This window comes from Hakea prostrata, chromosome 3 (assembly GCF_041222555.1).
Source record: "Hakea prostrata isolate BN-2017 chromosome 3, UWA_Hpros_2, whole genome shotgun sequence".
NCBI classification, from domain to species: Eukaryota; Viridiplantae; Streptophyta; class Magnoliopsida; order Proteales; family Proteaceae; genus Hakea; species Hakea prostrata.
In genome coordinates this window covers 6,502,433-6,514,004 of record NC_142602.1, presented here as the reverse complement: position 1 = coordinate 6,514,004, position 11,572 = coordinate 6,502,433, and the positions used below count along the sequence as shown (strand labels likewise).

At 38.7% G+C, this 11,572-nt stretch overlaps 1 protein-coding gene across 8 annotated transcripts; it reads right to left on the bottom strand.

The window, feature by feature from the left end:
• Positions 1-1,725: 1,725 nt before the first annotated feature.
• Positions 1,726-9,905, bottom strand: LOC149020406 (pentatricopeptide repeat-containing protein At1g74750-like). Of its 8 annotated transcripts, none has more exons than XM_089148533.1 (3): positions 9,703-9,905; positions 7,854-9,050; positions 1,726-4,565 (listed from the first exon to the last, which is right to left on the bottom strand). In XM_089148533.1, the coding sequence occupies exon 3, from the start codon at positions 4,558-4,560 to the stop codon at positions 1,936-1,938; it is 2,625 nt and encodes an 874-aa protein (XP_089004659.1). In that variant the 5' UTR covers positions 4,561-4,565; positions 7,854-9,050; positions 9,703-9,905; the 3' UTR covers positions 1,726-1,935. The 8 variants fall into 8 exon arrangements, with proteins under 8 accessions (XP_089004659.1, XP_089004661.1, XP_089004664.1 ...); XM_089148535.1 differs by having other exon boundaries at positions 7,854-8,199; XM_089148538.1 differs by having other exon boundaries at positions 7,854-8,164.
• Between the last annotated feature and the right edge of the window lie 1,667 nt (positions 9,906-11,572).

The window sequence follows — 11,572 nt, the reverse complement described above, 5'->3', positions numbered from 1 at the left end:
TACATTTAAGTTCATAAAATAATTCAATTTTCTACCATGTTTTGAGTTTTGACTGTTAATTTTTGGCCATAATAAAAATATGTGAATAGTGTAAGAAAAACAATTAATTAACATTCATGAAAATATCAAGGGATAATTACTATTCTCCTCTTATACTTTTATTTTATTACAAATCATTCAAACCTCATTCTTTATGAAATTACTATTGCCCTCTCATTAAAAGGTGTTAAGTGGCTATTAACATTGAATGTGTAATGTCTATTTAGCCATTCATTAAAATTAAGAAATCAAAAAGATAACATTACCTCATTTATAGAATATTGAATGCCAATTATATCCTTAAATCTTGTATTTTATAATTAATTTTAGATTTGAAAGAGTATTGGCCATCTCTTTTTAAAATGTGATGAAGACCCATATCAAAAAGTTTGTGAATGAATTGCCTCTTGAGATCTTACTTTTCTCGTCTCTAACTCCATCAAAATGTGTATGGTGGTGAAATTGAACTATTTCGTAGTATAAATTTAAATTTAAACAACATGAGTAATGATTGGAAGAAGAAAAAAATGAATCTTTATATGTGTGTTGTAATTCTTATAATTTACACAAAAGAACAAAACAATAATGACTTATGCTGCAACGTAATACTTGTTTATGAGGGTCTAACTATTACACTAAAAAATATAAATCACATCGATTTTCATGTAAAGTGCATATTCAATGGAAGCGTTGTCCTGAAATTATTTTTCTTTTTGTTTTTTCAAAAAAATTAATTCAGGGATTGGTGAGACCACACTCTTATTTATAGTCATTGAAATTCTCAAACTTAAAATTTTCATAATTACAATAATGAAAGTTTTACAAACAAATTAGCTTATAAGATGTTAATTGATAGAAATTTTAGTGACATGCACAATGGTTAGCATATATTAGATAATTTTCATTTCCCAACTTTGAATAAAATTTGGTCTTTCCTCATATGTAGTTTCTATTTGAATTTTATTCAATCACGTATTTCTTTCTTAGGTAGTTTAATTTTAGAGAAAGAAATAGATTTAAGATTTTTTAATATTTATAGATGTCACATCATCAGTAAACTAACGGAGCTTAACGTTAGTGGGCATTAGTAATTATAGAGAAAGTTAAAAATTTGATTAATAATTTAAAGAATAGAAAAGATAAAGTAGTAATAAAATTAAAATACAAGGCAACCTTAATTATTCCAAATATCATTAACACAACAGAAATTAAAGTCTCAAAACCTTTATACAGTATATATCCCCACCTAGAAAGGGGATATATTTAATTTCCCTTAGAAAAATGTTTGTACCGTTAGCTAATTTTATTGTGTAAAAAGAGAGATAATAGGGGCATTTTTGTAACTTCAAAACAATTGGAGCAGGTGCAGGGAGCAGGCACTGCAGGGTAGGCTCTATGCGGACACAGTGCCTAACAATTAATTCCCAATGCGTCCCTCAGCATCATAAACGTTAGAACTACTATGGCGTCTTCCCCAACATAGTGCCACCATTCCTAGAACAACTACTGCATTTTCACCAACTTAGTACCTTCATTCCCACCTGTCTAAGTAGTCATATTATCGAGCAGAAAAGAAGATTTGAGATTCACAACTTCCTATTTCTTAAAAGAAACTAGTAAGGTATTCCTGCTTGATAGCAAACAAGAATGCTTAACAAATACAGCCTTAATTCTATCATTGCAGAGGATGACAATATAAAGAAACACTTAATGGCTTCTTTCAGAAGATTATCTTTATCTTGAAAACTCAACCAGCAATTTTGATTCAACAATGATGCTCAAAAGAACATCTTTAATTTAAATTACATAACGTTTAAGAAAAAGAGAGAGGGAGCTAAGGTTCCTATTTACAAAACAAAATTACATTAATGCTACAGACTGGACTAAGATAACCAACTATAGCAAGTGCATCCGCTCCACGTAGGAGTGAAGCAACCATCTGTTGAGAGGCTCACCACACCCCACAAAGCACCCAGTGTTCCCACTTTCAGTAAAGAAAGGAAACTGAAAGAGACGAAGCAGCTCCTCCACTGTCTGCCTGACAAGAGAAGATCCAGTTATCCTGCTGCGCCGGCCCCATCCAGTCACAATGTCAATGCGATTGGGGATGATGCCAGATGCAAGCATTTGCCTGCGAAACCAAGCAAGAGTCCTCGACAAGGCTGTAACAGCAGTTCCATCTGACATAACATGAAGGTTGATAAGCCAATAGCAGGATCTTTTCTCCCTTACTGCATCTGGATACACATTCTTCTGTAGAGCAACCTCCCAAACTGAACCAGCCTCCTCCTTAAGACCTGATTTATGAAGGAAATCTATAACTGCATCCATGAGTCCCCTCTTGCTCTCCCTATCTTCACTGTGCATAAGATCCAAGAAGAAGCTCACATGATCTCGTACATTCTGCCCATTTGAATCTGCTGCAGGCATGGACTGTAGGAATCCATGAGCAGGATGGCCAGTAATAGCCATAAGCTTACAACAAAAGCCCATATCTACTGGTGATTGTGTTTCTGTACAAAAACTGAGCAGCAATGTATAAGTCTGTAGTGTAGGTTGCAGACCCAATCTAATCATGCTCTGCAGCACATCACAAGCATCAGGAAAACGAAATACTCTAAGGAAAGCACTAAGCAAGGAATTGCATGTTGGGACATTGGGGCGTAGACCATCATTGAGCATTGCCAGATACCACCCTCGAGCCTTGTCAACGTTGCCAGCTTTTCCCCACAAGTCAACCAAAAGACCGTACACAGGTTCATCAGGAGCCCAATTATTTTGTTTCATCTCAGAAAAGACAGCTTCTGCTTCATCAAGATACCCACAATGACCAAGGACCTCCATTACAATACTGTACGTCACTTTATCAGGTCGGAACCCAGCTATCTGCATGTCCCGGTATAACTTTAATGCACTAGAGTAGTTCCTCGCCTTTGCCTGCAATGCAATCATGATATTGTACGTAACCAAATTGGGAACACAACCATGAGCAATCATCTCACAGAACAGCTTATAAGCAGCAGCTAGATGACCAGCTTTCCCAAGGCAGTTAATTATTACACTGTACGTAAATGTATCAGGAGAGAGACCCACTTCTTGCATCCTCCGATACAAGTCCATTGCAACATCAAGAAACCCTGCCTTTGCGTGGATGTCAATTAATGTGCAGTAGGTTACTCGATCAGGTTTGCATCCAGCTTCTTGCATCCTGTAGAAGACCTTGATTGCTTCTCCCATATAATTTGCACGGCCATAACTATGAATCAATCGGTTATATGTGACCACATTAGGGCAGCAGCCATCTTTGACCATCTCATCCAGCAACTTGTTTATTGCACTGAACTGTCTGGCACGTCCAAGAACACCAACCATTGTAGTGTAACTATGCTCATCGTGTTTGAACCCTGGCTGGCATTTCAACCAGTAAAAAAAACTGAGTGCAACTGAATGATCTTGAAGCTGCTTTAGAATTTGATTCGCTTGATATGCATTGAATGTGCAGGTAAGACTTCCAAGAGCCTGTTCTGCTGCTGGCCCCCACTTCATCTGTCGCAGAATATGATAAGCACGTTCCACTGCCTGCCCAGAATTTACAGACTGCCGCTTCATTGATGTAGTTCCTGTTGCTATTTTTGTAGATCTCTGGGGTTTCTGAACCTTATCAACAGATTTAATGCCTTCAGCAGTGCCTCGGAAATCTTTACCTTCCGAAGTATGTCCTTTCACCTTAGATTTGGCAATGAATTTGTATGAATCAGTATGTCGTTGTGGTATTGGCTGCCTCCCATCACAAGAAACTGAAGGCAAGTTGTGGATCTCTGCAGAATTCCTTGCTGTTGTGCTTGGAACACAGCTAGTATTTTTCTCCATGCTAGTTCCAGGCTTTTCAGCTTTATCATTTGACCCATTATAGTGAGTTGTAGAGTGTGAACCTCTTGCTACATCAATTGACGGTTTTCCATGGGATTTGGAAAAGTCTCTTTTATGAGGCTTCCCATTTGATGACCTAACACTGGAAATGGGCTGGGAAGAATCAATCACACAGTTCTGGGGGAGAAGTACCCCACTTCCATCTGATGCAGGAAGCTTGTAATTGGCCAAATCATAAAGGAAACCAACGGCTGCAATACCAGCCTTAACAAAATGGTCAGAAACAAGAGTGGACATAGGCACCAAATCCTTCTGAGGAACATGAGCGTTGCCACTAACATTATTTGCACCACCAAACCTTGATAAAGAAGCAGAAGTAGGTGGAATATGAGGCACTGGAGCTCGATAGGCACTGCTCTCTGCTCTCTGATGACCAACTGTTACGACTGCATCTCCTGAAAGTAGACTTCCAGCTTGTTCCGAGTTCTTTTGTGGAAGAACTTCATTACTTGATTCCTGCTTCTGTGGAACATAAGTCTCATCTTCAGTGCAGGTACACGAACTTCCATCTGCAGTACTACATCGTGAACCACTAAGGAAGAAAGTCCTTGCAGAATGGGAAAAGGTGCCAAGCTGCTTTGTTCTTAACATTATCTCTGCAAGTATGAAGATTCAGTCAATATTCATAATGAGTACCCTAGTGTTCTAACAGTGAAAATTTGAAAACAAAATAAAAACGTGCTAGGCTTTCATTTGGTCATAATTTAATCATGATAGCCGACTCTATTTCAGTAAAAGTCATCAACTGCCTAAGTCTATCATCAAGAACATGCAAGATAAGGAAAAAAGGTCTTCGGGCACAAGTGTTTCCACCCAGATCAATTTTTGGGTGACTAGAACTCATGGGCACCACAAAATGGCACTGCAATTGACATTGTGTTATTATGCAACTAACTCAGCGTCTTAGCAAAAGAGGAACAACTAATAAATATCAGTCATTCATATCCTCATAAGACATACTTGAATGCCTGAATGCCTTTCCTGTACCTGATATCATCTGAAAAGTAGTCCCTCGCTTCAGCACCTCCCCATAAATAAGAACTCAAAGAGCTGTAGAAAGCCAGAAACTTGCAACCCTAAAGGTATCTTTTTTTTGGCCAACACCCTAACAGGTATCAAGGTAAAACCAGAGTGATGCAGGAACAACAACATTAAAACAGACATGCTGGCTGCTTAACCTTGCCCAGGATTTTTTTATCTTTGACAAGCAATGATTCTATGAGAAATAAAACATAGGGATGGCAAGTCAATGGTAGTTAACTAGAATTATATCAAACAAATAACCAGTTCAACTTCAACCACACACTTGTTGACTGACTTGCCTACCATAGTATTCACAAATTTAAGTTTCCACTGCAACAAGGTAAACGGTAGTAGTCAAGACTAGGATTGAGGTCTGAGATCCTCTAAAGAAGAAGAGAGAAGGAAAAAAAAGAGGGGGGGGGGGTGTACTCATCATTAGTGAATTTAGTGGAATCAAATTACACAGTTAACTGTTAATAGTATCAGTATGACAGCACAGTGATGCAGTCAACCATACATTAGTCCTCATAATGGGCCCTCTTAGACCCAAAAATAGCTATTATCCCAACCCCAAAAGAATCAATTCCAACTGCAACAGGTACACAAGCATCCATAGAAGTTTAACTTGAATATATTTAAAGAAGGGATTTCTTGACAGTCGTTAAGTTGTCAAATAATTTGGAACCTTAATGCTTGCCCTTTCAGTACATACATTTTCTTTTTAATGAAGGGTATCATTGCAAATGTGCCATGACACCCTCTGAAAAATAGTTTGAAGATGACCGTATAATGCCATTATGACCCACAGGTTTCAAGTTTAGCATCATCACATAAGACAATCCCCCTGAAAAATAGCCAGTCATCTACAGATAACAAAGTAACTGCAGTTTTCCTGAACAGATTCATAGAAAAAAGCCCAATTTATTAGTTGGATAGAGATTTCATCATTATCTCTCCTATGGTAATGGTAACTAATAAAAAATGTTGCATCCTATTGCTCCAAAATGGACCAATAACTAGCAAAAAGAATCTTGGGATAAGACTGGGGCACTTTACCAAATGGAGAAAAAAGCTCCACTGAAAATCCAGCCCAGACCAAATAAGCCAGATGATGATGGGCAACATCCAAAGAAAACAAGCAAACAAAGAATAGACAGTCCACTGATTCCCCTCACCATTAATGCTTACAAATGAAGCAAACATGAGGAAGACAAACATACAGGACATAAAGTCAACTTTCACCTGAATTCTTTCACCACTCAGAATCTGTTTCTGCTACCATGCTGCTTTGTATATTCCCAATCAGTATGACAAGAATACAATGTCATCCAGAGAATAGTACACAAGCTACAATCTAAGACATACAGCTCATAGTCCAGCTGTGTAGATATGAGTACATTCTCTGAGAAAACCAACAAAGATCTAACAGAAGCAAAGTAATACAAAAATCTCCAATATAAACAATCTCCATCAAAGAAAATAAATTGTACATGACAAGGGACATTTCCAGGGTCCCAAATAAATAGAATGCAACTGAAAATTCAGGTTATATATAGACTTTTGCAACCAAAAAAAAAACCCCTCTTCCTCCACTATAAAAGGAACAAACACTGAAAACCCAGCAATAAATTTAACATCACAAAAGATAAGTGTTTACAAGAATTCTACTGAAATGAAATTGCAATCCTACATATAGATAGACAAAAAAGGAAATTAGTGCTCGTTATTTGAATAGATGACAAAGACGATATCCCTTGTATCACTGCATGCAGTCTTCTTGAATCTATTCATCCAAGTTGAGGCAATGGGGTGCTCGCTAGAAACATCAAACGCCTTAGTTCCCCATCGCACCCACATACCTCCCACCCATCCCCCACCAACCCACCCCCCCCCCCCAAAAAAAAAAAGTTTCCAGGCAGCGAAAGTGAAATAGTGATGCCCCTCCACCCAACACCTCCCCCCCCCTTCTCCCAAAAAAAAACCACCACCCCACCAACCCAAAAAAAAAGGAAGAAAAGAAAACACCAACAGCAGTTGCAAGAAGAGAACAGGGGAGCCTCCTCTCTCTAGTCTCCCCTAATCTATTTTCTTTTTTAATTTCACAAACAAGTTAATACTATTCAATCCCAAATGGCAAAATGGGAATGCCTCTCCCCCCCCCCCCCCCCCAATTTAGCCAACTTCATGGCCACTAACAATAGTACCAGAGGTCAAATAAATGCTTTTCTCTTGAAGGTGGCAAAAGTTTCAAACAAATAGATATATGATGAATCTCCAAAATAGCACTCCTTATCTGTTCATGTTTCCACAGTTTCCAAAGCTGCAGCTTCTCATGTTATCAGCACACAGGAAGGTAAAGGGAGTAGCAAAACAATGTAGTATATGCATGGAAGAAATCTTCTAAATTTGGCAGATCTTGAATTTAGGGAAAGTATGGTTTCTGCCCTCATTAACAAGCAATATGTAATGAAATATAGGGTCAACCGAGTGAGGGGCTAAATTAGCTCATCACCACAAGCTTTAAAAACCCATTATGCCTTGAAAATTTTCTATTTCTCATCTCAAACCATAGAATCACAGGTTCATATTTTTGAAGAATAGCCATGCCAAATCAACAATCACGCTGTCCGCATATGCAAGTTGATGTTCAAAGAGAGACTGCCAGAACCACCCTAGCTCAGAATACTAGGCGGGCTGGAAGTGCCACCACTTCCATTCACTTGTAATCAAGCAAAAATATCACAGTACACAATTTCATAAACTTCCAAATGGCCTCATAGAACTATTAACTATGAGATTGCAAAACACCACAAACTGCAAATAACATAGCTATTATCAAGGTCAGTGCACAAAAATGTTACCAACATCATGATCACACGTTGTGCACTCACAGCTGAAGAGGAGGTGAACATTAAAAAAGGGTATGCTCCACTCCAATCACTGCAACCAATGGGGAGGATCATAAATCATAATATAAACAATCTTGCCCAACTGAATAAGGTACAGAAGGAATTGGTTACTGCCCTTATGATTCATAAGCATATTGGTTAGAGCAATCTTCACCCTTTCAACTGTAGAGCATGAATACATTTGTCAAAGTCGCATCCACCCTTGAGCAATAGATTTTTCACACAAGGAGGATAAAATTCCGTAGAGATAAAGTGATTTCCACCTGAACAATACCACCTTGTCACTTCAGCTTCCACTCTGTTCAGTTTTCATGATCATCAGTGTCTGTAAGCACTTATAAAAAAACTGAAAAACCTAACTCAAATGCTACCACCCTTTTAGGATCTACATTAAACTTATTCAAGCTGAAAAAAGAAGAGTCAAGAATAGTGAAAAAGAATATTCATGCAGTAGCACCTTATCTTTAGACCTTGCTGTACATTGCAACAAAGACAAAGGCATGTGGAGACAATTCTGAGAGCCACTGGATCCACTGCTCCCAGCTTCTGTCTCTTGTCATCTATGAAGACTTTATCATCATTTCTCATCTCAGCCTTATTCCAGCTAAATGGGGTCAGCAATGTGAATCACTTCCCTCCAATCAGCTCCATTCAAAGCCATACTTGTTATGGTGCCTAAACTTGGCATGTTCATCAACAATTCCCCTAGAGTCATTTTAGCTCCACCCCTGGCTCTTTTAGCTCCTTCAAACAGACTCAGATTGTGCCTCAATTCTGGAACATCTAAAGTTCTATACTGCACAGGTCCATCCGACTTCAGAACCTTTCTCACAGCTTACCATGTATTGGAAGTCACCCCTAAACCAGTTCTATCCTTCTTTTACCCTATCTAAGTCAAGCACACGTCCATCCCAATATTATCATGTCAGTACACTAAAGTTATCTTCACAACATCTCTTTACTGCCCAACATTCAGCTGCATATATTGTTGCCGATCATATGACAGAAGTTGTCAAACAGCTTGATCATCACCAAACTCCCTAACATTGTCCATTTATACCCACTGAACATACAACTTTTTTGTTCTCAGAGCACCCCTTAAGAAACCTCAACAGCAAACAGATCTTGACATTCTTAGACCCCTTTCGCCTAACCACATACCAAAAGATGTACTGAGAAGATTTAAAAAGTAAAAAAAGAAAATCCAGAGAAAAAAATAGAGACTGAATGCCGAGTTAGCAAGTACCCCATAAAAGAATAAACTAAAACAAGTTAAATGAACAAAGAGTAATAATTAAAAAGACATTAGAGAACCCTCACACTGTTGCGATTATTTGGTTTTGGTTCCCCCCCCCCCCCCCAATTAAAAGGGGGGACAAACAAACACCTAGCTAAGAGAATAAAAAAGAAAAGCCTTTACGCAATCAGCACCGCCGCTGTTCAAACACCCGCCACTCAACGGGAGAAATTCTTTGACCATTGCCATAACAGAAGCTTCTTCCCCATCTGATCATTAAACTAGGCTACATCTACCGAGTCAGAGAACACCATTTAGACACATCATCCACGACAGGATCACACTAAAAGAAAACCTCAGAAAGGTCATGATTTAACGATGTATATTCCTCTTGCCCGGCCAGTATGCTTGACAGACAGAAACAAAAACAAAGTCTCTTCCATGTTCATCTTCATCAAAATACAACAAACACAAAGATATACGCCAATAAACACAAAAATAAAAAATTTCCAACAGAACAAAGCAACCAAAAGAAAAAAGGATCACAAAGAGAGCGGGAGATACCTGAATATAGCCTCTGATTCAGAGTCTTGGCCAGAAGCTTGAAGGTATAGGGAGAAAGGAGCCGGAAGAAAGAAGGAGAGGGCTCACGCTCTCCCCTCCTCTGCCGTCAGTTCCAGAGTAGTCGGAGGCAGCAATTGAAGACGAAGTGAAAAGTAACTCTTTTCAGCTCCTTCGCAGTTCACACCCTAAAAAAGAATGAAAGTCATCTTTTTCTTCCTTCGTATATATAAAACATACACCCTGCGCTGAACAGTCCACGGTTCAGACGGCTCCACGTCCGGTCTGACCGTCGTTCACCGCACGTTCGATACCAGTTTTCAATATGCGAAACGCACATCTGGGTCCCCGAGCACGGAGGTCCTATCTGAGCCACAATTTAACTTTGTCTATTTATGTTCTATATATGTGACAAAAAGTTGGGTAAGAGTGTAAGACGGCCATTCCTGTTTTCTAGAAAAGGAAATGACAACCCCAATCTCACGATGAAAATTTCCATGATATAAGGAAATAAATCGAACGGTGAGTCGGTGACTACTCGCATTTATGTGCATTTATGTATATCATCAGACGGTTTACAAACCAAACTTGTACCGCAAGTTTATAAATTCAATCCGTTCTTTCGATTTACGGCTGATTATCTTACTAAGAGAATCACTACGTCACGTGAACGAAAAGCTTTTTCCCAAGATGATTGTCAGCCATTACGCTCAAATACGGGAAATTGCTCGGTTGCTCCGCAGTATCGTGCAGCATAAGTTTTATATATCGAGTCTTCGTTTTGCAAAAATGGTATCCTATACTTATGCAAAACGAGCAATCGAAATTAAAATCTTAACCCTAGTTTCGATCTCAATCATTCTCTCTACAGTGCTGTATATTAATTACACAGCACCCAAGCAAGTTCCAAAAATATGCAAAAAAAAAACTTGCTGCACACCATGCAGCTTACGGTTCAGATTGAAACTTATAGTTAATACGAAATCTTCACCACTCATTTCACAATTAAATTTTACCTAAAGTAATATTTTTTTACACAAATAAGTGATCTTACTACAAGTTTCAATCTGAACCATAGGTTGTACAGTATTGCAGCAACAGCAACACTCAAGCAATTTCAAAAAGAAAAAAAAATCTAAAGAAAACATTCCTTTATCCCCAGTATCCTCCTCCACCACATTTTGGGTTTGAACTAGCGTAGGGCCCATCGCCTTATCGATCCAACTAATAGCATCCTTATATGTCAAATGTAAAGAGATCTACAATTTATCATAATTAATTGTAAAGTTATTGTAAATCACTTAAATAACAAGTCTCATAATGCCTTTGCCCAACTCTATGGCACTCTCTTAATATGTCAGTTATTTTTTATGCTATCCCTTCTTAATATGTCAGTTATTTTTGAGTTTATTTATAGAGAGGCCAACTCTATGGCACTCTCTTTAGCCCAGAACGCCCGGTCTATTGAGGGTAAGACCGTTTGGCCGTTATCCACTACATGGCTCTAGGAAGCCTGTCCATGTGAGGCCTTGTGCCCTTCTTTTCAATAAATGGTTTTCTACCAAAAAATAAAAATAAAAAACTGATAGCATTGTGGCTATCCGAGATCACTACTAGTCTCACCCACCTGTTGCACTAGAGCCCATAATGGTTCATCTCTAATTGCTACAATCTGCCCCTCCACCCCACTGAGAATCTGCAAAAGCCTAAATGAGCCTTTGTAAAAACTACAACCATATCACAAAGAAATAGGCCTACCCCTCCCTCCTTAATTTGTCTCACGGGGCCATGCCGCACCACAGTATAGCAAAAACTTAACTCCGTTGAGCTGTTGTTGGGTATGATGGGGGGCTCCAAAGGGAGGGAGACCACA